Raw genomic sequence first — 25,428 nt, 5'->3', positions numbered from 1 at the left:
CATTAATGATGTTTTCTGTACAGTCAGTCCACCCTGGAAAAGAAACACGTCAAAGAAATCATTAAAACCCAGAAATCATTACCATGACATTCATCCCCAAGATGAGTGGACATAAACTTTTGACAGCTGTATATTACTCCGCATATGGCACCACCTTGTGGACAATTCCAACATTGCACCATCCTGCCGACAATAAAAAAAGGTCTAAGTTTGTCAACAGAAAACAAAAACTTGTTTTTCTGATAACTTTATTATTCAATGATTTTACACACGAGATAAAAAGGAGCAGCTGAAAACGTGCTAACAGGCATTTTTAGCAAACAGATTTTCACAGAGCATCAAAAAAGTGACAGGGTGAAATGAACAGATTCACATGGATACATCTTCAAACAGTAAAAATAACTTTACAGTAGGTGTGTTCACGTAGCCACGGGCCTTCTGGAGTTGAAAACCTTCATCCCATTTTGCATTGAAGACCGAGCGTATTTGGTCAGGAGGGCTCCGGTGGTCTGTTTCTCTCCACACAGATCTCTGGATGAGGAAATGGAGCGTTACACATTGTAATAAGCAAAAAAATGGGACTCGGGTTACTCACAAGCTCTTTGTGTTTCTTTAATTAAAGCCCTTAATAATTTGTATGGATAACACTAACTGTATGTATGGTGTTATATCCTCCTCTGTCCATTTCTCTCGGAGTGTAAAAAGGTGGTTAAAGCGTTCCACCGTGTCCTCTGGGAGGTCCTCCACACGCAGCAGGCAGATGGTCTCCGGGCGGGAGGTGCGGTCCAACAGGGCAATGCCCTGGAAGATATACAATACAGACAACACCAGTCAGGAAACTAAGCTAAACTCTGGAAAGTAGCTTCTCAAACACAACGGGATACACACTGGCTTAAGAGAGAAACAGAGAAAAACTCAATAAAAACTAAAGATATGTCTGGGGAATCATATGGATAAGTGAATGCCAAGCCTGTGAGGATTTCCTTAATTAAAAACAATGAAAATGCCCAAATACACAGCTTATATTCTAACTCCCAACACTTTTCTCAATCTGAATACATCATAAAGGATAAAAGGTGTACAGGTTCACCTTTAGCTGGTCCAGTCTTGTACTCATGCCCTCTGGGACGCTCTGCTGCCAAACCTCCTGAAACTCCTTCAGGTTGAACTTGACAGCATTGTGCAGCAGCATCAGTGCTATACCCCAACAGACTTTGTCCTCACTTAGTGCATAAAACACTTCATCTGTATAGATAAAGGACACAAAACACATTTCATTACCAAACAGCTGAGAATTGTGTGCAATCCTTCTAGTTTTGTGGTGCGAAGGTCAAATTTTCACCATTTTCAGTATAGCGTTTCCCATAGCAGTTCAAACAGTGCTCGATCATCTCTCTGTGAACAGAAAAGGAAACATCACTATGTAGCCATAAAGTACAAGCTCAGAAAGTCATTATAGCCTCTTAAACTGTGTCACTTGGGTATGTTAAAAACAATCACTGCAACTTTACTCCATCTGCATCTTTATGTTACTATTTGTTGATCTCTGGAGGTGAAGATAAGGATCACAGACCTGGGCTCTAGTGGGGCCAGCTCATCTAAACTGGTTTGAAGGGGAACCCTGTTGAAGGCCCAAGACTCAGAGTCCACCAGCTGAGTCACATGACCAAGCAGCTTCATCTCATAGTCAAAGTCCAGAACGCGCCAGTAGCCTGGAAGGAAAAAGGATGCTCTTGATGAAGAGCTGGTAGCTATCTGTTTTGTCATGATGTTAAATAAAAACGACGTCACTGTTTACCATCTATCTGACAGGCGTGGATGGTCTCTAAGTGTGTCCTCATCTCCTCTTCACTGGCCTGAATCCTCTCCAGTAGATCCTGCATTGTGTACTGGGAACAGGGCAAACTGGTTACTAACAGCTACAGCAACATCAGCATCGACATGAAAAGATCTAACGTGGTGTATTCACCCTGTTCTCTGTATTCTCCTGCTGCCCTCCTAACGCAGGTCCTTCGTAAGGATTTTCCATTAAAAGCCTCTTCAGCTTCTTCAGTCTTGGTCGCTGTTTCCTCAGTTCCCAGTAGCTGTTACAAAACCCCCATATCTGCAACAGGAATCTATTGTTATGCACCGACTATAAGTTTGTCCTTGTCAGTCAAAGAAAGACACCCGTGTAGGTCCTACCTGGGCGTGCACAACATGAGAGCTGTCCTCGGTGTCGGTCAGCTGGTCTGGTGTTCTGCATCCAGGAAGAAACAGCAGCAGGTTGGATGTGTCAGCTATTTTTAGACTGTAGGTCTTGTCGTCGCTACAAACCACTGCATGTTCGTCTTTATCGCCCCGAATCACTAGACTGGCAAAGAGGAAATATAAGTTAGTTATTAGTTATCACTAGGTAAACTTAACTTTTAAGTTTGCCTAGCTGGACCCTTTTGCCTTTATTTCTTTGAGATTTTAGTCCATGTTGGCATCATACAGCTGCTGCAGATTCGTCAGCTGCACATCCATAATAACAACCCCCCTGTTTCACCACATCTCAAAGGTGCTCTACTGGGTGGAGATGTGGTGACTGTGGATATAAGGAACCAGTTTGAGATGATTTGAGTTTTTGTATGTTATCCTGTTGGAAGCAGCCATCACGAGATGTGTACACTGATCACGAAAGGATCGATAGCCACAATATTCAGGTAGGCTGTGGCATTTAAACGATGGTCCTTTAGCACTAACATGTGTCCCTGTCTTACAAAATCCCCACAAGTCTGAACTGTTTTCATGACAAATACTGACCCTACCATCTGAATGTGACAGCAGAAATTGAGAGTATTCAGACCAGGCAATGTTTTTCAACTCTGTTGTCCAATTTTGACCAGTCTGTGCAAAGTGTAGCCTCAGTTTCCTGTTCTTAGCTGACAGGGGTGACACCTGGTGTGGTGTTCTGCTGCTGTACTCCATCTGCTTCGGTGTTTGACCTGTTGTGCATTCAGAGATGCTCTTTTTCAGACCGTGGCTGTAACAAGTGGATATTTGAGTTACTGTTGCCTTCCTCCTAGCTTTAAGTAGTCATTTTCCTTTGTTCCATGACATTAACCAGGGATTTTCTCCCAGAAAAACAGCCACTCATTGGATATTATCTCTCTTCAGGCCACTCTATTTAAATTCCAGTAGATCAGCAGTTTCTGAAATACTCAGACCAACCTGTCTGGCACCAACAACCAATGTTCAAAGTCACTTAAACCACACTTCTTCCCCATTCTAAAACTCAATTTGAACTTCAGGAGGTTATCTTGACCATGTCTACATCCCTAAATGCACTGAGCTACTGCTATGTGATTGGCTGAATAGATATTTGCATTATATGTGCAGTTGAACAGGTATACCTAAAAAAGTGGTCAATTAGTTTATATTTACATATAGCTACATGCACGTCCTCCCTGCACTTCAGCTCAGATTTTCTGAAACAGAAAATTGTAGTTCCTACACTTTCACTAATCAATCATTAAAACCTAAATCCACACTAACTTTGAAAGGTTGTTGACTTGTTCCCCAAACTAGCAGAGGAACATTTTCTTTGCTGTCAGTCTCTTCACGGGAATTTTCACTGCAATCAGCTTTACCTTTGGCCAGCCTCGATGTGTTTGCAGAGTGTGTCGTCGAGCTCCATCAGGCAGTAGTCCGCAGATGAAACGTTTGGCCCAAAGGACAGACAGTGGATAGTTTTCTGTAAGTCCTCCTCTTTGAGTTTGGCGATCTGCAGAGTGGCCCGCACCTCCTCTAAAGTCCTCATTGTCAGTCAGACGGCAGGTTATATCAACAATAAATGACCAACAATAACCAAAAGTTTTACAGAGGGAAACAAACCAAAGCAAATACTCCTTTTCTAATAACAAACAAGTCAAAGCAATTTGATCACTCTGCCAAAGAAGGGCCGTCAAATTTCCCCGCTCTCTTTCGCGAGAAGGAAGTGAGGTAACCACGTTAAGATGTCACGTAAAAATACCACCGGGTAGAAACTAAATACTACAGAATTATAATTGAAGCTAATTTTTAGCTAAATATTGAGATATACTGTCAGTTAAAATATGTATAATCGTGAATATACAATAGTGCCGGACACTACAAGTGCTCACGATAAATATAGATTAATTTGGAAACTAGGAACCCTTAAAAACATCTTATTTCAACCGAACATAATTTCGTAGCGGACCGAAGCTCACGTTGGGGTCAACTATTTAGAGGATGCGCTAGTAGTTTAATCTAAAATGTCCAGTTTCTCCAGATCTGCACAGGTAATCTGAGGCGCTGTACGCTGCATTAGTTCCACCTTATGTTTGTATTTTTTGTTATTTAATGGTTGCGGTTGCTGTTAGCTAGCGTCGCTAAACGGCACTGACACTGTTATATGAGGAAATTTTAACAGCTAGCTGTGAACGAGTGCACTGCCTCCAGTAGTTAGAGGCTTTCTAAAAAAAAATCGAAGGTCTTATGGTCCATTTATTATAACGCTAACCTTCAGTTAGTGAAATGTACCACTTAAAACGTCTAGTCTTTGACATAACGTCGTTTCTCATATGGAGAGTTGCTATACTGCTATTTTGATGCTAGCTGTTTGAAACAGTTCTTCTGCAGACTCTTAAGTTTTGGCTTAATATGAGATTTAATCCTCGCCACCATTTCTATCTTACTTCTTACTTGGCTCTGTAGTAAGAAGTAAGAAATACTTTAAATAATTTAAACACATGATCTAGTGATTAAAAAATGATCATGATCATGTGCCACCTGTATTTAGCAGAAAATGCATTTCACCTGTTCTAAATGATTTATTGATCTATATTTTATCTCATGAAAGATGTCTTGTCATTTTGAACCAGAAAGAGTATTTCTGTAACCAGGTAGAAGCTGCTCAGTGACAAATGTTACAGATGTCTTGTTGGGACACCAGTTCTATAAATATATTTTAACTGGGAGAAAGGATTGGGTTGATTATAATGTAGACATTAAAAAATATATACAAACACTGGCAATCACTTTTTACCCTGAGGTTTACAAGATGGTAGCAAGACTTGTTATGATGTATGGTTTTGATGCTCAAAGTTTGGTTTGGAGTGACCAGGATAGCTAAGATTAGAAATGAGGGACAGGTCAGGTTAAGTGTTTTGGAGAAAAAGATCAGAAGAAACCAGAAGACGTCCAGTACCTTTGTTTTCTCTCTTACCAGCTGACTAATTGGTTAGGATATTAAAATTGTCTACAAGGAAGAGTAAACATTTTGCCAACTATAGTTTGAAGGGACAGTTTGGCATGTCCATTATTTTAAGCTGCCCATCTTTACAATTTTGGAGCTTGGAAAATTAACAGGCCTTCTTTGGTTTCTGATGCTGTGATGGCTCGGCTTATTAGCATATGTAATTTAACTTTTTCTCCTTGACTTTGTTCAGCAATGGGCGACCTTTGCCCGTTCCTGGTTCCTGATTGATGCCAGGATGCAGCCGCCTGGGAAGATTGCAACTATGTGTTCTATTAGATTACAGGGGAAACACAAACCTATCTACCATGCTCTGAGTGAGTAGGAACTCCATCTCACACTCACCAGACAGTCATGAACAAATTCTCACTGTAACTCACTTTAACTGTTTCATTGTGTATATATGAAGTATTGTTTTTAAACCACAACAAACCCTTAGTTTAAGCATGTTGTGGTACAGCACTGCAGAGGTAAAAGCTGAAGCAGCACTTGAAGTAAAAAGGAGAACTTTATTTCTTACTGGCCTTCATCCCACCCATTGTTCTTCAGTGGTGTTAATTGCAGTCGTTGTGCAAATGTACCCTTTATAAGGTTGGGGAAACCTGCAGTCAGCTGAGACTGAAGAAGTCACCTGGATGAGTGATGAAACATTTCTACCACTGAAAACACTCCATCCAGTTAAACAGAATCAGGTTTTGGGATTTCCTCGTCTGGATTATGACATTATGACAGAAACATCTACTTTTATATAGAACCGCCACATGGTGGCAGCAGAGGACAAGCTTTAAAAATGTTTTTCCCTTACTTCTCAGTTATACTCTTTGGAATAACAATATGTTTTAGTAAAGCTAAGCCTTAGTCTCACAAGGTAGCTGCTGCTCTTAGTAGTGGCGCCATTGGTCGAGCAGCTATATGTGCTAGTCTTCCTCTCTTTAAAACAGAATAATGTGGCTTTTTAATCATGCATTGGGCCTGAAAACAAACCTTTTGAACATCTTCACAGGTGACTGTGGTGACCATGTGGTGGTAATAAACAGCAAACACATAGCTTTCTCTGGGAACAAATGGGAACAGAAAGTCTACTCATCACACACGGGGTAAGTGTATAGTGCCATCTGTCATGACCTTTTAATTTCATGTTTCCAGGACAAAGTGAGTCCTACATAAAGCTTTTTTTAGTCTGCTGCCAACAGTGATGTAAATGAGTTTTTTTTTGGGTCACTGAACAGCAGAAATACTCGTTTATGTCTGATTTGACTTTGTTGCTGTGTAAGCTCAGTCTGAAAAGTTAAATCAGAATTTTCGAGTTTCTTCCTGCAACATTTTTCTGGCAGTTGTATGAAAAGAAGCCATGAAATCCTCCGATTTAGAATAAAGTGTGTTTCATTGTTTCACGTCACAGTCCCTCCTCTTCTGACTTCGTCTGCATCCACACACGCCTCCTAATGAGAGCAGCAGCCACTGCTTCACAAACGTTATAATTAAAAATTACCTCTGGATTTTCAGTGAGCCTGCTGGCTTTCACATGAACATATAAATACTGCAGTAAATGTTGCCTTCAGCATGTGTATTTCTGTAAAATGGACAGCATGATGTTGGGCTAATTTGAAAAAATAATCCGAACTGGTAACTAAAAAAGCATCATCAGAGCAATAAATACCAATTTTAGTTCATGAAATGAAAATTGGACTGGCAGAGATTTGTCGTAATTTATTCATTTTCTTTTAAAGGTACCCTGGTGGATTCAAACAAGTCACAGCTGCTCAGCTCCATCATAAGGACCCAAAAGCTGTAAGTGCTGCTGGCTTCTGTTCTCCTCTTTGTGTTGTTTAGAGTGAATTTTAAACCTTAGCTCACACCAAGAATTTGATTATATTGTTGGTATGATTAATTAAACCACACAGAGATAAGTGTGCCACATGCTCTGCAGTGGAGGTGCTTCCTGGTTTGACACTCATCCCTTTCCTTGTATGTGCTGCTCATGCATATTAATATAAAATGCTGAGGAGTGGGATTAAGCAGCAGTGGATTTGTGCTGGTTGATGGAGGTGTTTTGATATTTTCTGAAAGTCAGACCAAGAATGTCAGTTTAAGGATAATTCTTGGGATTTTGGTTGTGATGCATATTTATGATTTCAAGGCAATGAACTCTTCTGTGTAGAAGGATCAGTAGAGCCCAGTTTGGCAGCTTTTTTACATAATATTTTACATGCATCCATGATTATTCCAGGCAAACTTACTGTGACCTGCATTCTGTATTTAACAAATGATGCAAACTCCTGTGTTACTTAGCAGCGAGTCAAAAAACAGGAAAAACAACAGAACAGGAGCTGAAGGATAACTCTAGTGAGGGTCATCACTTCTTTTTATTGAATCAGTCCTGACACAAATGTGTACTCTGGTGTCACGTCATTATAATCAAAATGGGCACTGTAGTTGGTTGGTGCTGCAGGCTCCGGCTCCTCCAGTCTGCAAGATACTGAACCCCAAGTTACCCCCAATGCATTCGCTGGAGAGTCCATGTGTGACAGATAAAAGCTCTAAAGTATAAAAAGTGCGTGTGTGTGAGGCTCGTAGGAGAAAGAGCTACGAGTGCACAAATAAAATAGAAAAGTGATATACAAGAATCAGCCCGTTTACCATTTACACACTGAAAATAAAAGATACATTCAGCTGCTCCCTTATTCATCTGGGACACTTACTAGAAAACCAGATGTGTATTATTCTGCACCTCTGCACAGTCCCTGAACACCTCAATACTTCTGGTTAGAGGTGATTAGAAAATAACAGCATCCAGCTGTTTTAGGTAGTTTTTTTAACCCTTGAAAAAAAGTTTGTGAGCTGTTTTTGAAAAGAAATGATGAGAAAATGATGAATGAACTCGAGGCACACAGATGGGGTGAAGATATAAATGAATAAATATGAAGATAAGGGAAAGAAAATCTCCACAGGTCCTCATTCAAATGTTACAAAAATGACAGAGACATCAGTGGGTGAAAAATAGTGCACATAATCGTAATTCAAGTACTTGCCTCACTATAGTTAGTCCCATATTTACAGCATTTTCTGTTTCGTTAAATATTAAATCCTATAATTTTATATATATATATAAAAGTGAGTTTTGCACGTTAAGGCCTTGCCTGAAGCTGTGTGAAGGATCCCCATGCCTCTGCAGTGGTGCACTCAGTAAGTCTGTTTTTTGCAGAAGTTGTGGGTTTGTAGACTTTTTTCCCATATGCAGCTAGTGTGCTAAAAGTACACCGTAAAATTGCTCCTGACATGCCGGAATGACTCGATGTACGTGCATGACCTGCACTGGTCTCCAGTCTGAAGTGCACTAAACCAGAAGAGACATGCACTAAGCTGCTGGTTTCAGGCCAGTCAGCGACCACAGACGTGCATCCTGAAGGTGATTTAGTTGATGTGACATTTGAAGGGTTGGCGTGCGAAGAGGAAGAAATAGATTTGGACACATAAATGATTTGTCAGCACAGCGTCTGTCCAACATCTCTCTCAATCCAGTAACTTCATCCAAGTTGTGTAACCTGCTTCGCATTGAGGAACATTTTAGAAGAAAATATAAGAAAAACAGAACATTTGTTGCTATAAACACAGACTTTTGAAAAATATTTTTATTTGTATGTCAATATTTTCATTGTCCTTCTTCTCTCCAGATCGTAAGGTTAGCAGTTTACGGCATGCTGCCTCGGAACCTGCACCGGCGCACCATGATGCAGCGATTACACATCTTTCCTGAAGATGTAAGCCCTGTTTCACATCATCTCACTAATGAAAGACAGTCAGGGTACATTAAGAGAATGAGTGCATGGCTGTGAGGTTAAGGTTTTTTTACTTGTCCTCTCAGAAGCGCCAGTCTTTCTCCCTTTTGTCTAAAGCTTTACTTATCAGCAGTTCTGGTCGGCAAGGTGGTGCAGTGGTTAGCACTCACAGCAAGAAGGTTCTAAGTTTGGCTCCACCATCTGGCTGGGGTCTTTCTGTGTGGCGTTTGCATGTTCTCCCCATGTCTACATGGGTTCTCTCCGGGTACTCCAGCTTCCTCCCACAGTCCAAACACATGCAGTTAGTGGGATTAGGCTAATTAGTGATTCGAAATTGCCCATAGATGTGGATGTGAGTGTGAATGGTTGTCTGTCTCAATTTGTTAGCCCTGTGACAGACTAGCAGCCTGTTCAGGGTGTACCCCGTCTCTTGCCCTATGACAAGGATAAGCGGTAGAGGATGGATGGATTATCAACAGCTCTATATTTACAATGGGTCACCAAGAATATTGAGGAAACAGAGTTGTCTCGTGACTCAGTTCATCTCATGGATCTTTAAGGCCATTGTTTCACTTTCTGCTGATGCCCTAAGAAGAACAAATCACAGAAAAGGATGAGGACTCATGAAGATGAGCTCTTTTTAGACATGACATTTGTAACATCACCGACTTCATCACTGTGTTAAAGTCATTCAGACTTATTTTAGTTTGACTTAAATAATCATCAACTCTGGGGAAGTGTTTATGCTTTTGTAACTGCAGTTTTGTGTGTCACTTGGTGCTAAACTGCCTCCACTCATGGGAGAGCTCTTTTGGCTTTATTTAGATTAGTTTGCTTTAATTTTATTATTTTATTATTCAATTTAACCACCTCAAGGTGCTTTATATCGTAAGAGAGACAATACGAGAGCAAATATCCCAACAATCTCCTACAAGCATGCGCTTGGTGACAGTGGGAAGGAAAAACTCCCTTCTAACAAGAAGAAACCTCTGGCAGAGCCAGGCTCAGGGAGGGGGCCGCGACTACATTAGTCTAAATTCTTGCGCCATGTTAAAGCTGATAGGTACATTTATTTGGGTCTGATGTGGTAACTTTACTGTTGCAGCTGTTACATAAAAGTAACTAGGGTACTTAAATGCCGTCAGATTAACCCAAAGTGTGTACCAGCATATGTAACTGGCCATTTGTTCAAGAGTGGTAGTGTACGCCAAAAACAGTATAAAATGAGGAAATATTAAAGTTTACAGGGCGGCCAGTAAACACACCTCCAATGAATGCTAATATTGGGATTATGTAAATAGGGACGTGTAAATAAACGAGTGACTGTCGATGTCAGTGAAGTATTGTTTTCTACCCACTGTGGAAAATGACATCTTATTGGCTGCCAAAAGTCATTAAATGCAGCTGAGGCTGAATTTAAATAATGCGTCCAATCGGTTATCAGAGTTGACAAACTGTCCCGTCTCAGTCGTTGATTTAAAGCGGAGCAGATGCATCGTATCATCACCGCAGTGAATTATGCCTCGCGTGCATTTTTGGCACTTGAGAGCATATTGATTGGTTTCAAATTACACTGGCTGGAGCCAGCGTCACACATCACAGCCTCTGAAATGAATTTAACATAAAAAGTGCTTGATGGGCTGTTAACTGACATGAAGGGTCCATCTAAATATCAGCAGATTGTAATTACTATCATGGTGGGAGTCCCATCACCAGGTATTTTGATTTGTAATCCTGTGAATGAATGTGTCCATATACAGAGGAACGACTGATTACCTGACTTTGGTCCTAACAGCAGAATCTAAGTAGTACTTAGAGATAGTGTTTCTAAGCCCGAGGCATTTCACAACAGTTTAGGCAGTGTTTCTTTTGAACATTTGGTGTTTTTTGATTAATTATTATTTTTTCCCCTGTGTTATTCCCAGCTTAAAACCTCCTCCAGGCCTTTGAATAAGGCGCCGTTTATAACGCACAGTCTCCTTATTTGTGTCACTCGCTTTAAATTCTTTCCTCTCTCCCATTTCCTCCCTTTTCTCTTTGAATTTTTGTGTCTTGGATCAAATGCCTTTAACGTTTCCTTCATCCACCTCTCTCCAGGAGCTGCCATATGACATTCAAGCCAACCTGACAGAGGAGCTGCCTCAGCCCAGAGAAATACCGAAGAAGCTCAGCGAGTACACTCAGGAGGAAATAGATGCCTACCCCAGGCTGTGGACACCGTATGTAGAAGCGTAACTCTCAATTAATATCCGAAAAGAAGCCCAAAAATCAACAAAATCAAATCAGTGTTGATTTTGACAGCAAATTCTGATTTAGTTTTAGTCATAATTTAGGTATTTAAATGCTTTTAGTCAACTAAATAACATAAGATTACATCAGAGTAAATCTAAAGTTAATTCAGACGATTAAAAGAAAGTGTTCGTCGTATTTTTACCGGTGAGAGTTTCTCAGTGTCTTCTTTTCCTTTTCTACTCTGATCTTTCTGCCAAGTGTTGAAATTTTCTCTCGTTTTCATGAGAAACAGGGAGGACGGGCGCTGGTTTTACCAGATCAAATGTGCCTGTCTAACCTTACCGCACAAGATTACTTCTGATTGGATCACCTCCAAACTCGTCCCGCCTTTCTACACAACTTTAATCAGTTCTTATCATGCCATCTCTCCAAAATATTTTCATCTCGTCTTTATTCGGGATTAAAGTATCAGTACATTCATCACATTTCATCATAGTGTTTGTTATCGTCACATTTTAGTTAGGGGGGGAAAAAAAGGTTGTTGATGAAAATTATTGACCAATGAAATGATCACCGTTTCCCATTTTGCTGCATTTATACTGAAGAAGTTGAAACATTCATGGTGACGCGTCACACTCAATCAGTCTTGTGTTGATGAGGATGGGCCAGAAGGGGGTGATGTTGAACTGTGTACCATCTCACAGTCCCTCTCTCTATGCCAGCCTACTCTGTAGTGCAAAGTTTTAAATTAAGCATTTAAAATGAGAAACAGACGACTTGTGAACTCGTGTGTGTGCCGGCACAATCTTCAGATATTTATAAGACGGGAAGGTTTCGACCCAGGTTTGCCTTCTTCTGCTTTGACGCAGTCCTGTAATGTTTTCATGGTCTTACTAAGCAACACGCACACAAATGGATCGAATTCAAATGTATGACAGCTCCTTTTTTTGTGGCCATTGTGACATGACAGTTTCTCCTCAAGCAGGAAAAAAAAAGTGCAACATTTTTCATCGTAACTACAAACACATGTCGCTGCGGTGCGAATGATTGTCAGCCAACTTAGAGCTGTCATTATGTGACGCGACGCACAAAGAACTGAAGTGCTGAACCACTAAGGAGCTGGCTCCTGTGTGCACTACTACATGAAAATAGGAGTAGTTGTCCCCAAGCTGACTTTCAATTGACTTCATTGCGAGCTCAATCAAAAAGCTGTAAAAAAGTAGGACACTGTACATCGTAACGAGGAGCCAAACCTCAAAAACAGAGCAGGACGGTTCTCTCAGATGCACACTGGGAAAATCAGCTGTATTCCCTCACTTCCTGAGCGCTTGGATACACAAGTTTTCTCTGAAGGATGTGTGAGAGAGCATCTGTTACTCGGCCTAATCATATTCATAGCTTTTCTGAGTCAAGTATTTTCTGGTTGGAGATTAGACTGGCATTGTGACCCGCGGTTTGCCAGCATGATAATATCGTGCCGTTCTCCCTGGCCTCAGCCGCAGTAAACATCGTTCTGACAGGTTAACGAAGAGCGTTCTCGCTTCACCTGCTCAGCAGTAGCCTTTGCATCCGTTCATCCATCAATCCATCCGTTCACCCACGGCCCAGCTGCTTCTGAGTCAGGGTCACTGCTCTTCATCCACCGGACATGCTCAGCACCCAGGACCTCTGATGGTCTTTCTTGTACCCACTCTTGAGATGCTTAATTCGAAAGCTTGGATTTTGTTTCTCCAGGTTGTTGTAAACATTTTAGACAGCAGCTAAATCAGGATTTAATAAATGCGTCGTTGTTATTGGCAAATCCAAACCCTGCTTTCCTGCCATCGTACTTTCTCTATGTAAAACCTCCATAAACACATGAATCTATTTCTGCAGCTACGTTTCCTTTGTGGTTTTCAGATGCTGGATGCCTCTGTGATGTCCCACTTCAATAAATGTTAATGGGATTTTGTTAACAGGATTCGGTGCATGTTAACAATTACACTGAACAAAATGGCAAAATTCGTCATGTTCTTCATATTGCTTTTTATGTGGTGTGAGCTTTTGGAGCAAAACTGTCATTGTTTTGTTGGAAATAATGCTGATGTTTTTTGTTTGCGGTGCTGCACACACCACTGATCTCCTCTGTGTCGACACAGAAATCTCAAACTCTCAGAATCAAAACCAAATCTGCTTCACAAGAGTCAAATGAACAATTTAGCTCGTATGATCCTAATGTTTTGCACATTGAACTAAACTAATATCAGTTTTTAGAATCAGTGTTTTCACCCCTCTGTGATATACAATTCACCCTTTTTCCTACTTGAGTAGGAAAATATTAGTAAAGGTGTTACATGCAGGTTAAAGATGATCGTTTGAGTGTGTTGGAGCAGGGAACCCCTGAAAAACCTCAAATGAGCATTCGAGTGATCAGAGTTTAGAAGCACTGCTTTAGTGTTATGTGGTTTAACTGTACTTTTCTGAGGCAGCAAACCAAAAATGCTAGTAAGTAAAAGAAACCAAGTAGATGTATTCAAACAATACAGTTATTTAGGGGTACATGAGAATAGTGTCAGCATTTGCTGGGACTGTCTCATGCAGATTTGGTTCCTAAAAGGATAGCTCCACCCCCAGGTCGAAGGTCAGGCCCTCTTCTGCTCCTCGTCCTATTGAACAGTGATGGACGTGTTGTTAAATAGAAAAATGCATACATGAAATTTTTAAGGGACAGTGGTGCCACACAGGGCCAATAGTTTTATTTGTGTTCTCTGACATTAGTTTTCACTCTGTGTATATGCCTTGTGCAGATATGTACAGCATATCGGTGCTGCGTTCACCACTGCTGTCAGAGTGTGTGCCTGTGCGAGGTGATAAATGAGCTACTTCTTATTGTTTACTGCTTCAATCTCCTCAGCCAATCAGTCTGTGTGCTGAGGCTGGTCGCTGTGTGGCCATCAAGGTCAAACTAATCCTGGTTTATTTAAGAGATAGGCCTCAGTCTAGTTAATATTCGCTGACACGCTGCCTCACTCATTTTACTGATCGTGTGTGTGTGTGTGTGTGTGTGTCAGGGGAGATGGGGTTAAGGTCATCCAGGGCGATTCGATCGTTACCCTTTATTAAACACACTGTTAATATTCTCTCAGAAAAACCTTGGAGCCCAGGCGAGAGATTATTATTGAATGTAAGCTCCCTGTCCACCCCTGTACAACACACACGCACACAGTCAACACACAAACAAGTGCTCAGACACAGAAAACCGACAGCATACGGGCGTAGCTGATAGCAGAGCTATTACATTTGATAACAACATTTTTTCTACTTTGTATCAAAACCAATACAGCACGCTCTGATAATATCTGTCTGCTGCAAACTCTGCTTGAAATTAAAGCGGAAAAACCGAAAACAACGACGCCGTCTCTGTAGTCATTTTGAAAAAAGGGGCGGGGGGAAAAAAGAGATACAATCTGCCCACTCTCTCATATGTCCCATTCTATCCCTGTTTTTCCTTGTAATCGGTCCTTTCCCACCCTTCATACTAATGCGTTGTGTTGTATTTTTTCCACAGACCTGAAGACTACAAGATGAAATGAAGGCTGCCCAATGAGACCGAGAAAGGGAGGGGGGGGAAAAAAAGTCTTATATCAACACAACACTGAAAGCAGCACCATCCTCTGCTATTGATTTGTGTAAATTTAGCCTGCAGTTTATGCCTGCAGAACTGCATCAAAGCTCGACAGCACTTAACATAACATAGATGCCAAGAACATCAACATTATCCTACCAGGGGAACCTCTCTGTCGCTCCTGTCGGCTCCAGCGCGACCGCGGTGGGCCTGAATTATCCAATGACAGCTTGAGATTTCACCATGTGGCTCAGCTGTGAGAAAAATCAGATTCTGTGGGGTTTTCCTCTGATTACACACCATGAAACGATCCGATCTGCTCCATTAAAAGTGGCATCTGTTAGAGCTGATCCTGTCTTTAAAGGCTTGTGGATGCACAGTGAAACCAGTTAATGTGTTACTATATGAGAATCCCAAAATGTTAACTTGATCACGGCTGCAAGTTTCCATCGATAAATCTGTTCCCCTTTTAAGTGAATTGTAAAAAGGCTAATAAACAGTTTAACGAACCTCTTCTTGTCGAATGTTGTTTTTACAAAAGTGTTGTAAACTCTGAGTTTTTGACCCTTTTGCGCTGTTAAACAAATGACCTAAGCCCATTCTTGTAGTCTCATTACAGATTTATTGGTTATAAAAGCAAACAAAATAGAAAATAAATAAGTCCATATTGTACCAAAGGGTGCGGTAGCGAGACACATTCCTTATTAAAGCTATTCACGGTCGACAGTTAAAATCCAGACCGGGACCAGCTCGTAGCAACACGTCTGCTGCTTGTTTTTCTGACTGCAGTGCAAGAGGGGTTCTTATTGATTTCACAGAGAGGCGAGAGGATTTTCTTTTTCTTCTTCTTCTTTTTTTTTTGTAATAATAACTGACTTCAGGTCTTATTCCAGAAAGAGGTCAGAGTTCAGCCAGTGAGCAAACAGCTTCCACAGTGAGCAGGCCGAAATTTGCATAAGAAAAAAAAAGGGAACATAATGAACATAACAATGTTCTTTAAATTCACAAAAGCCCCCCGAAATAAAATAAAATCCAGAACAGTAACGAGCGCCAATGTTCAAATTAAAAAGAAATTATCTTTTTTTTAAAAGTGTGCTTCTAAGTGTTCAGGGAAAGGAGTTTGATTGGTCTGGGTTTCATGTCCACTAAGAACACCACTTTTCAACAGTTGGTACAAAAACAAAGACAACCAGAGGAAACGTGTCTCATCATTATAAAAAAGCAGCCTGCGCAAATGTTACCAGCTGAACTAAAACAACCCAGTTAGTTACAACCAAAACAAGAGGCGCGGGTTCCACTTCCATGCAGCTCCACACAAAAGTTGCTAAATCGGCTGTGAGATGGGAAGGAACAAGTCTTACCTTGACATTATCAAATGGGCGTTGCTAAACATAGATCAGGCACTTTTCGGACCTCCCTTTTACAGAGATATGGTACAAGAGTCCACAGAGCTATTTACAATGTTTCACCTGATGGGGGTGGGGCTGGGGGATCCCACCGGGGACACGGGAGGGAAGGGACGGAAGTTCTCGCCACAGTTTCAGGTGTTGTATATGCATGTCTCAGCTCTTTGCGTTTTGTGGGAACATCTGTGTTGTGTCCTTATCTTGAGGACTTTAATTCGTCTTTCATCTAAAGTCCTCCATCCTCGCTCTCCTCCATTACGTCGACATCCCGCAAAAACCTCCCGGCGACGCCCGGTGACCTCAGCTCCACGTCTTCGGAGTAGGTGGGGCTTAAGTGGTAACCGTAGTTGATGTGTTCCAGCTGAGAAGGCTGTTGAGGGTAGTACTGAGGGGGATAACCACGATAATAGGGGTCCTGCTCCTCCTCCTCCTCACCCCCTCCTCGGTTGTCGTAAGCCTCTGCAGCAGGATGGTGTGGCTGATTGTAGGGAGGACTGTAGGGCTGGTAGGCGCCATGAGGCAAAGCTTGAACTGGGGTGGTGGGAATATTTAGGATCAGTTGGAGTGTTTCTGCATCAGCACAGCAGACACAAAGCCAGTACTACAGGAGAGCGTGGAGCGAGGTTAAGGCCAACACAAGAGTACGGTATAAAAGAAGCAGAGCGGGAAAGCGAGGCATGCACAGATTCAGAGATGGCTTCACAGCAGGTTAAAGTCATTTCAACCAGTTAACAATTCCTACTTCTTTGATGGTGAAATGACTTCTCTGCAGAAGCAGATTCAGGACCCGGGACAGAGTCCAAAAGATTGGGTTAATAAGGAAGCAGTTTAATGGAACTGAAAACGGATCTAATCTCTGCCCCAGTATTGCCCAGATGTGATTATTTTTCCAGGAATGAAAATGATCACATTATATCAGGCGTAAAAACTGAGATTTTCTGTCCATCTTGCAGAAACTGAGATGCACTAATAGCTGGGATGTTCAGTAATGAAAGCAGCCAGTCAGCATCAAAGCAATCCATCACTATTTAGCTGATTAGTCTGGCTTTTGAAAGATGAGATTAGCTTTTATGAGATCTGAGTTTAAAGCAGGGCGAAGCAAAGGCTGCGGCAGCAAAGCTTTGCATACACGAGTATCTGTCGACAGGTGGTCCTGTTGACGACGAGCGGTGGCTGTTTTTTGTGGAAAAGTGAGTCAAATTGCTCGTATTTTTCCTTCGACACGGGAAAATAACTAGTTTAATGAAGCAGTTCTTATCAAAATACTTTACTCACGGGTGCATGAAGTCTGAAAATCTGGTGTGTTTGTCTAAAAACTTGCACCGAACGACGGCGTAACGATTTCTAAAATGAGAAAACCACCTTGCTTTTAAATGGATGTGCCTTAAAAAAAACCCTAAAGAACAAAAATCTTAGAAATAGCTAAAAAAACAAAACAAAACAAAAGGTCTCCAGAGAAGAAAAATGTGATAATCGCTGCTGCAGGGACTACAGTTTCAAAAGTGTCAGGACTTATCCATCCCAGGAAATATGGCAGCCTTTAGGGAATAACAGGTGTTTCTTCAGTATCTAGTCTTTTCTTTTTAAAAGAGGACGCAGGAGGAGGTGAGCACAGGTGGAGGAGAGGAGCATGGTTCAAGAATGCTCCTCAGTAGTCATTCCTATAGTCCTGTTGAACTTCAGAACGAGAGAAGAGGGAGGAGAGGGAAGGGAAAAAAAGAACCAGAGAGAAGATGTTACTTCATATCAGAAAGAAAACCCAGTGAACCAAAAGAGTTAAACCTCATAAACGACACCGACTGTGCTTCCTCAGCCGCTTCGATGTGGCTTTTGAGGTGGAAAAAAATCTCAGTGTTGTAATCTATGTTTCTTCTTAGGAGAAACAAAAAGTACAAACTGAGAAATTAGTTCAAATAAACACTGTGACATTTTTATAAAGTGTTTGGAGAATGTTTAGAAAATGTGTCAGATCTTTATTTTACCTTTCTGGATGTTAGAAAGTGCAAATAAAGATTTCTAACACGGAAAGCAGACGACAAGGAAAACACGCCTTATGAGTCACCCTGACTGAGATCTTAGGAAGACATCTGTTGAAGTTAAATACAACAGCTGCAGTCACATTCAAAAATGTACATTCAGGCAAATTCAGAAAAAATAGCTCTAAAAGAAGGAGACCTATGAAGCTTGTGCCAGTTTTTCTGATGCATCACCATTTATATCTACATAAAACATATATTATTTTTCTTACAAGATCAATATAAACAAACAGTTTAAATTGATCTTGAGCATAACATATAGTGTGAAACACTTAACACTGCTCTGTCTAAAAGTAACAACATCCTGTCTTTCACCATCTCACAGGGCCCATAAACCAATGTGTATTTTCTAAAGGCCAGATTATTTTGGCAAACAGCAGCTCAGTGAAGTGTGTATGTTTGAAGACAGCTGGACTGCCTTTTATACCATCTAAATGTTTAGCTAAGCAGCTTTTGGTTTAGTTGTAGGCAAAAGAGTATTGGGCCACACCTCTTAATGACTTGCCAAGGGTGTAGGAAATCAAGCACCTAACCATGCAATCTTCCTTTACAAACATTTGTGAAAGCATGGGTCATTCTGAAGAGCTCACTGGATTTGAGCGTGGAACTGTGCTGCAGTAAGTTTCTTCCCATCAGCTTTAAGTGCGATTATTGCAAATTGCAAGGGTTTATCAATCATAGCAACTCAGCCACACAGCTCACACAGTGAGGTCATCAAATGCCAGTGTGTAAAAGTCTCAGACGCTCTGCTGACTCAATAACTTTGAAAAACCTCCCTTTGAATTAACATCAGCACAGAAAGTGTGCACTGTGAGTTTACATGGCCGTGCAGCTCCTGTAGGCGTAACGTGAAGGTGGCCCGGTACATTTATCCATATAGTGTATTTTACAAGATTTTAACAACTTAGGAATGTGGGAAAAGGACTTTAATCATCCTTGTTTGGGATAAGATCAATTAGGCCAAACTAAAGTTAATAATTTACATATATCCTTTGATGTAATATTTTATACTTTTTCCATATATTTAGATTGGTAATGGCTGACATTTGATGGTTAAAAACCTCATATATCATCTTGAAGCCGTGACACTGATCCTTGTGTAATGCAGTAACTGAGCCATGATATGTTAACTACACTATTCAGGTTGACAAATACAAATGTAGGAATAAATTCTACTTGTCACAAAGACATAGTTTGAGGCCGCATTTTATTTGCTTTAAAATTAAAAAAAACTTTTTTTAAGTGGTCAGGGAAGCTGTGTTTAATCTGTGCACATTTGGGACTAGCACTGAGGATTCATAAAGTCATAAAGTACAAAAAGACACCATTCAGACTGGAATCCATCACTATATAATAAATCTGGTTTGATGGATGAAGTAATGTCTCATCTATCAGCTACTTTTAGACGATGATACATCATCAGGGCAACTTGTCAGAGTCTGTTAGACGTGTAACGTCCAAGCTCAGATGGCCCAAGACCATGTAAAGCCCTGCAATGGCCTCATCGGTATGAATATTCAAAGACGTGTGTGCAACTGCATATTTTATTAGATCTAAATACAGATGAATAGCTTTGGCCTTCTAATGTCTTAATCCATCGGTGTGGACATGAATGTATAAACTTCACAGTGGAACAGCCATAAAAGTCGGGTAGCTCTCAAATTCTCCGAACACTTTTACAAGAACAATCACTGTGCCAGAAACAGCTGTCACTGTGAAAACAATATTTGAGTGTTTTACACATATAAAAGATGCTTTATAAGGGCGTATAAAGACCAAACAGGCCTGGCTTTGTTTAAGCTGCTTCGAGCAGCAAGTTAGAAAACATAAAAATAAACCAAATTGCTCAGAATAAAAGTAATATTGGTCGAATACAGAAGGACAAATCAGGGCAAGTCTGAATAAACAGCAGTGAAGAATGTTTTGGTAAGGTCTGGATATTTCATGTTTTGACTCTGGTCACAAAAATATTCCAGTCGAGATGTTATTTCGATTCCTGGTGGCAGCTCCTCACCTACTGTGCACACTTTTTATGAATGTGCTTTTGTATTCATTTGTCTGCAGCACACGTTCTGCTTGGTTATGCCCCCCATATGAAGCTATTAAAAACACATAACTAAACCTAAAGAGAAATCAGTTGATCCTTTTGTGTGGATAAGACAACATTGTAGTTGGATTCTTGCTGATAATTTGAACCTAAAATCTAATGTGGAATATTAGCTTTTCCATACTGGAGGAAAATTAGGGCAACTGCACCGATGCTTTTGTTTCCAGGCACCTCTCTTTCTTTTTCATTGCCTTGATTTGATAAAGAGTTATTACAGAAAAGCAAAGCACGCACAAATATGTGGATCACCTCGTTCTCTGTTTTTGCAATGCAGCTTTGTTCCAACCAGTCATTAAATATCTGAGAGTGCCATCTCAATGATGGGGATTGAATTTGCTGCTTTAAAGCAGCTGACAGGTTACGACAGCTAATGATTGCACTGAAAACAGGAATACTGAATGTAAATTGAGGTTCATCAAAGTGACATTTTTCATTTGTGCAATAACAATTATTTTGGGAATTATGAATTACTTTTTTACACCTCTTTAAATTAGCATTAAAAACAAGTACAGCATAGTAACACTCCCTGTAGAAACCTGTAAGTACTACTACTTCCATGTGGGAACCAGTATTGCCAATGTAACTGCGATCGTGAGTCATAATTTTAAGTTATACTTAGTTAATTGCATTCATCATATTTTCAAAGAAAATCAGTCTAACTGATAATTAATAAATATATCAGTTAAGCATTTTTGTATTTACGATTTTCACCAGAATTTAGCTGAAAAACAAATCACGAGTAACAAGATGTTGGATATTGGGATTACTTCCGCTCCTTTTGAAGTCTGCAGAAAAACATCTTTCTGACATGACTTCTGTAAACACTTTCCTGATGATTTTATAGGTTCAGTCAATCATCTTTGCTGATGTTGTAAATCTTGGTAATACTATGATTCAATATTGAGGATTATCTGTCAATCACAAGTCAGTAGCCAGTGAGTGTGCAGTCAGATCCATCCCTCCTCATCACGTCTGCTTTTTTGTAACTATGAAATAAATGTGTGACATCACGGTAGCAACATGCATCTTTCATTCTGTTTATAACTGTGATACAACTGCAATCTCATGTTACCTTAGTAAGAACTCAACTACTTATGTTTTGTGTGTCTGAAAAAACCAAAACATTTGGCCGATATATTGGCTTTTTAAATTGACAAATATTGGTATCAGTCCTAAAAATCCAATATCGGTCAGGTTTTATGTACCTCTGCCAAATCCTACACCCTTTATTTAAAATGGTACCAATGCATGAAGGTGAATGATATTTACCTCCCACGTTGTATCCCAAACAGGAGTTTGCATCACAGTATCCAGGCTGGCCAGCTGGTCCTGTGGTACCTGGATTCCCGGGCCTCCCCGGTGTCCCTGGGTTACCAGGTCGACCAGGTGGGCCCTGGCTACCTGTCCGTCCTTCACCTGGCAAACCTTAAGATTAAGGAAAGTTTTCTGGTTAAAAAAACAAACAAAAACTCCCAAAATCCAAGTGTATTTGTTTGACATTTAGTAAAACGATTCTCAGCAGGTGATGCTGGGTGTGAAGGAATAACGGGAAAACCACACAATTAACAATGGCAGCCTTTGTACAACCTGTCACTGTACCATCGCCTCTTCAATGGCTTTTAAATCCTGTTTTAAATCCTCTATTAGCTGGAAAAACATGATCTGAGGGCAGCAAGTATTTGTTTGTCACTTGTGGATAAGAAAGGTGATGGTGAATGTCACAAGGGCAGGAGCAGGAATAACACAGTTCGTCGCTCACGCTGAGCCAGAGGCATCTGTTTTCTGTTTTCACAGGAGAAACTGCCCCACCAGGACTCACTTCAGCAGTCACAGAAATATGAAATCAATATTTGGATGGATTCTTTTGCCAGGGGCTAAAATTATCACCCCACAAACATTTCAGAAAAGTACAATGGATGAGGACAGATCCCCCCCCCCCCCCCCCCCCCCCATCCCAACACCTCCCCTCGGCAGCCTCATCATAGAAGAGACTTCCTTTTTCAAAATCTGAAGTTTGGGCTTCCTTTTTTTTTTAAGTTATCTGATCACAGCAAAGTTTTGTCAGCTTGTTCTAGAAGTATTGATCGCAGTAAACAGAAAATCCCAGCACTGACATATTTTCATAACACGAGCCTCAAATTCCACAAAGCGTACCGGGAAATCAATACTGAGAATTATATTCATGGTCCAAAATGCCTGCTTGCTTTCCTCAGACAGCAATTCAACAGAGAGTAAAGTAAATCCAAAGCAGATTAAGTCTCTGTGCCATTTAATTCCATTGTTTCAATATGTGAAGCCGCTGTGGTTTATTCAGTGGAAACACAATGAATATCTCCCATACGGTAGCTCCAGCTGAAAACACCAATAAGAAATGTTCAGGAGCAGAAAGATGCCAAATAATCAGATTTAGAAGCAGCTACAGCGCCTTGATGTGTAGCTTGGAGAACACTGGAGAGAGAGTGTTGAGTATTCCCGGGCTCGTCTCTTACCAAGAGGTCCGGGTGGTCCTCGAGGCCCCTGAGTCCCAACCCCTGGAGTCCCCCTTTCTCCCTTCTCTCCTGGCAGACCTGAAAACCAACAAAGAGATGCACATTTAAACATAAATTCACATCTTACATCTGTCCTCTTGGGTGCCTGCACAGATTAAGGGTTTATAAGCTTTATATGCAGTAGGGAAGGCACAGGTGGAGTAAATGGTGAACCTGATGGTGAACCAACATGTTTCTCAAAGGGCAGGGAAACATCCTAATACCTTTTTACCGGTTTGCTGTAACATATTACAATTACAATTATATAATGGACGGGGACATAACCCATATGGAAAAGAAATAGTAAAAACATATATGATTTACTCATGAAAGTGGCCACTTTCTCATTACTTTCATATATTTTTTTAGTAAGTATACAAAACATACAAGTTTCATTATATAATTTTTCAAGGGATCTTATATTTGTTTTCACTCTTGTATGCTTTTCATACAAGTTTCATACAAGACAGATAACAACTTTATAAGATTTATATATATCTTTTCCATATGGGAATGTTTGGACTCTCAGCTTTTATTTGAGGGTATCCACGTTCAAATTGGATTAAGGGTTTAGGAATTTCAGCTCCTTAACAAGTTCCAACCTCTTTGTAAAGGGACTAAAAGTAATTGACTCAAAGTCTCTTTCATGGGCAGGTGTGGGCAATTCCTTTGTTATGTCATCAATTAAGCAGATGAAAGGCCTGGAGTTGATTGGAGGTGTGGTGCTTGCATTTGGAAGATTTAGCTGTGAACAGACAACATGTAGTCAAAGGAGCTCTCCATGCAGCTAAAAAATGAGCTGCGAAAATAGAAAAAAAAACATCTGAGAAATTGCCACAATGCAAAATTTACAGTTTGGTATATCCTGAGAAGGAAAGAAAGTTCTGGTGAACTGAGCAAACAAAGAGACCTAGACGTCCATGGAAGACAACAATGGTGGATGTTCGCAGAATCTTTTTCATGTTTAAGAGAAACCCCTTCACAACAGCCAACCAAGTGAACAACACTCTACAGGAGGTAGGAGTATCGATATCCAAGTCTACCATAAAGAGAAGACTGCATGAAAGTAAATACAGAGGGTTCACTGCAAGGTGCAAGTCACTCATAAATCTCAGCAAAATAAAAAAAGGGTAGATTGGACTTAAAAAGCTGGCAGAGTTGTGGAAAAACATTCTTGTACAGATGAAACCAAGATCAGCCTCCAACAGAATGATGGAAAGAAAAAAGTATGTTGAAGGTGTGGAACAGCTCATGATCCAAAGCATACCACATCATCTGTACAACATGGCAGAGGCAGCGTGATGGCTTGAACGTGCACGGCTGCCAGTGGTACTTGGAAGCCCGTGTTTACTGATAATGTGTCACAGGTGTTCAGATACATACTGTCTGCTCAAATCCAGCTAAATGCAGTCAAACTGATTGGACAGCGTTTCATAATACAGATGAACAACGACCCAAAACATACTGTCAAGTCAACGCAGGAGTTTATTAAAGCTAAAGTGGGATATTCTCGAATGGCCAAGTCAGTCACCTGATCTTAAGCCAGTTCAGTTTGCATTTCACTTGCTGAAGACTAAACTTCGGACAGAAAGGCCCACAAACAAACAGCAACTGAAAGCCACTGTAGTAAAGGCCTGGCAGAGCATCAAGGAGGAAAACCGGCATCTGGTGACGTCTCTGAGTTCAAGACTTCAGGCTGTTATTGCCAGCAAAGGGTTTTCACCCAAGTATTAGAAACGAACATTTTATTTACAGTTATTTAATTTGTCCAATTACTTCTGAGCCGCTGAAACGAAGGGATTGTGTTTAAAAAATGATTTAGCTCATCTCATTTTTATGCAATATTTTTGTTCAGCCTGCTGAATCAAAGCTGAAAATCTGAAAGACGTTATTTAATTTATTACTATTATTATTATTTATTTGTCTGTTATATTTAAGATCCATATTTTTATTTTTTCCTGATTAAAAATGCCAAATAAAAACATTTTTATGAGTTTTTAATGCACTTTATCTGCATTTTAATTGTCTTCGTGCCTTTTGGCAAATGAACCAGATTATTGAAGTTCTGACAGGTTCATTTGTTTTTTAAGTCTAACGATGGCCTATCTCTTTGAGCCTTACTTACAATATCAAATACAAATTCAACAGTGAATTAATGTCATATATGTCTGCTCAATTTTTCATGAAATAATAATTCCCATCTTGGTTGTTTGGCTTAAAATCCACCACGTTGGAGCCAAAAATACAAAAATGCTGTCTTTCTCCAACAAATTATTAGCCTAACTGTAGTTTCAAGCATTCATTTGTTGTAGTCGTCCTTCCAAAATGTCCCAAACCTAAAGGTGTCTACAGACTGTAACATGAGCTCATTGCACCTTCACAAGTGTTAAGTTTGAACACTATTACCAAACAATGTATAATATGGCCCAACCTCTTACTTTTGTTTGTTTGTTCGGATGAGTAGGTCTTACATTTACTGTCTCTATCAGTAGTT

General features: G+C 40.4%; 3 protein-coding genes across 7 annotated transcripts in view; 1 reads left to right on the top strand and 2 right to left on the bottom strand.

The window, feature by feature from the left end:
* Positions 1–231: 231 nt before the first annotated feature.
* dscc1 (DNA replication and sister chromatid cohesion 1) lies at positions 232–3,974 on the bottom strand. Its single transcript, XM_085176460.1, has 9 exons — positions 3,615–3,974; positions 2,185–2,353; positions 1,970–2,104; positions 1,799–1,889; positions 1,574–1,712; positions 1,343–1,395; positions 1,091–1,245; positions 653–801; positions 232–531 (listed from the first exon to the last, which is right to left on the bottom strand). Exons 1-9 carry the CDS (start codon positions 3,782–3,784, stop codon positions 420–422), a joined length of 1,173 nt encoding a protein of 390 aa, XP_085032586.1. The 5' UTR covers positions 3,785–3,974; the 3' UTR covers positions 232–419.
* A 195-nt stretch (positions 3,975–4,169) lies between these two features.
* mrpl13 (mitochondrial ribosomal protein L13) lies at positions 4,170–17,709 on the top strand. Of its 2 annotated transcripts, XR_014876701.1 has the most exons (8): positions 4,170–4,286; positions 5,436–5,559; positions 6,246–6,339; positions 6,973–7,033; positions 8,917–9,003; positions 11,119–11,240; positions 14,801–14,904; positions 14,955–17,709. XR_014876701.1 is itself a non-coding variant. In XM_085176467.1 (7 exons), the coding sequence occupies exons 1-7, from the start codon at positions 4,260–4,262 to the stop codon at positions 14,823–14,825; spliced, it is 540 nt and encodes a 179-aa protein (XP_085032593.1). In that variant the 5' UTR covers positions 4,170–4,259; the 3' UTR covers positions 14,826–17,709. The 2 variants fall into 2 exon arrangements, 1 of the variants encoding a protein (XP_085032593.1); XM_085176467.1 differs by having other exon boundaries at positions 14,801–17,709.
* The window catches only part of LOC146507774 (collagen alpha-1(XIV) chain-like), a 166,872-nt gene continuing 153,871 nt past the window's right edge, over positions 12,428–25,428 (bottom strand). For 3 of the 4 annotated variants that reach the window (XM_085176441.1, XM_085176442.1, XM_085176443.1), the window contains exons 46-48: positions 22,896–22,973; positions 21,676–21,831; positions 17,297–17,940 (exon numbers count right to left, since the gene is read on the bottom strand). In XM_085176441.1, coding sequence (XP_085032567.1) covers positions 17,912–17,940; positions 21,676–21,831; positions 22,896–22,973 — 263 coding nt within the window. In that variant the 3' untranslated portion in view covers positions 17,297–17,911. Of the gene's footprint in view, positions 16,795–17,296; positions 17,941–21,675; positions 21,832–22,895; positions 22,974–25,428 lie in introns of those variants that run through there. The other variant, XM_085176444.1, reaches the window with a different exon arrangement.

This window comes from Neolamprologus multifasciatus, chromosome 11 (genome assembly GCF_963576455.1).
Source record: "Neolamprologus multifasciatus chromosome 11, fNeoMul1.2, whole genome shotgun sequence".
Classification (NCBI taxonomy): domain Eukaryota; kingdom Metazoa; phylum Chordata; class Actinopteri; order Cichliformes; family Cichlidae; genus Neolamprologus; species Neolamprologus multifasciatus.
The sequence above is the reverse complement of the archived record's forward strand: the minus strand, read 5'-3'. Positions and strand labels throughout refer to the sequence as shown.

Excerpts from the sequence above, each read along its gene's own strand:
- dscc1 (XM_085176460.1), bottom strand. The coding sequence starts at position 3,784 with ATGAGGACTTTAGAGGAGGTGCGGGCCACTCTGCAGATCGCCAAACTC. Across the intron at positions 2,105-2,184 it reads CTCATGTTGTGCACGCCCAG|ATATGGGGGTTTTGTAACAG; the intron begins GTAGGACCTACA and ends TTCCTGTTGCAG. Across the intron at positions 532-652 it reads GATATAACACCATACATACA|AGATCTGTGTGGAGAGAAAC; the intron begins GTTAGTGTTATC and ends TTCCTCATCCAG.
- mrpl13 (XM_085176467.1), top strand. The coding sequence starts at position 4,260 with ATGTCCAGTTTCTCCAGATCTGCACAG. Across the intron at positions 5,560-6,245 it reads ACCTATCTACCATGCTCTGA|GTGACTGTGGTGACCATGTG; the intron begins GTGAGTAGGAAC and ends ACATCTTCACAG. Across the intron at positions 9,004-11,118 it reads TACACATCTTTCCTGAAGAT|GAGCTGCCATATGACATTCA; the intron begins GTAAGCCCTGTT and ends ACCTCTCTCCAG.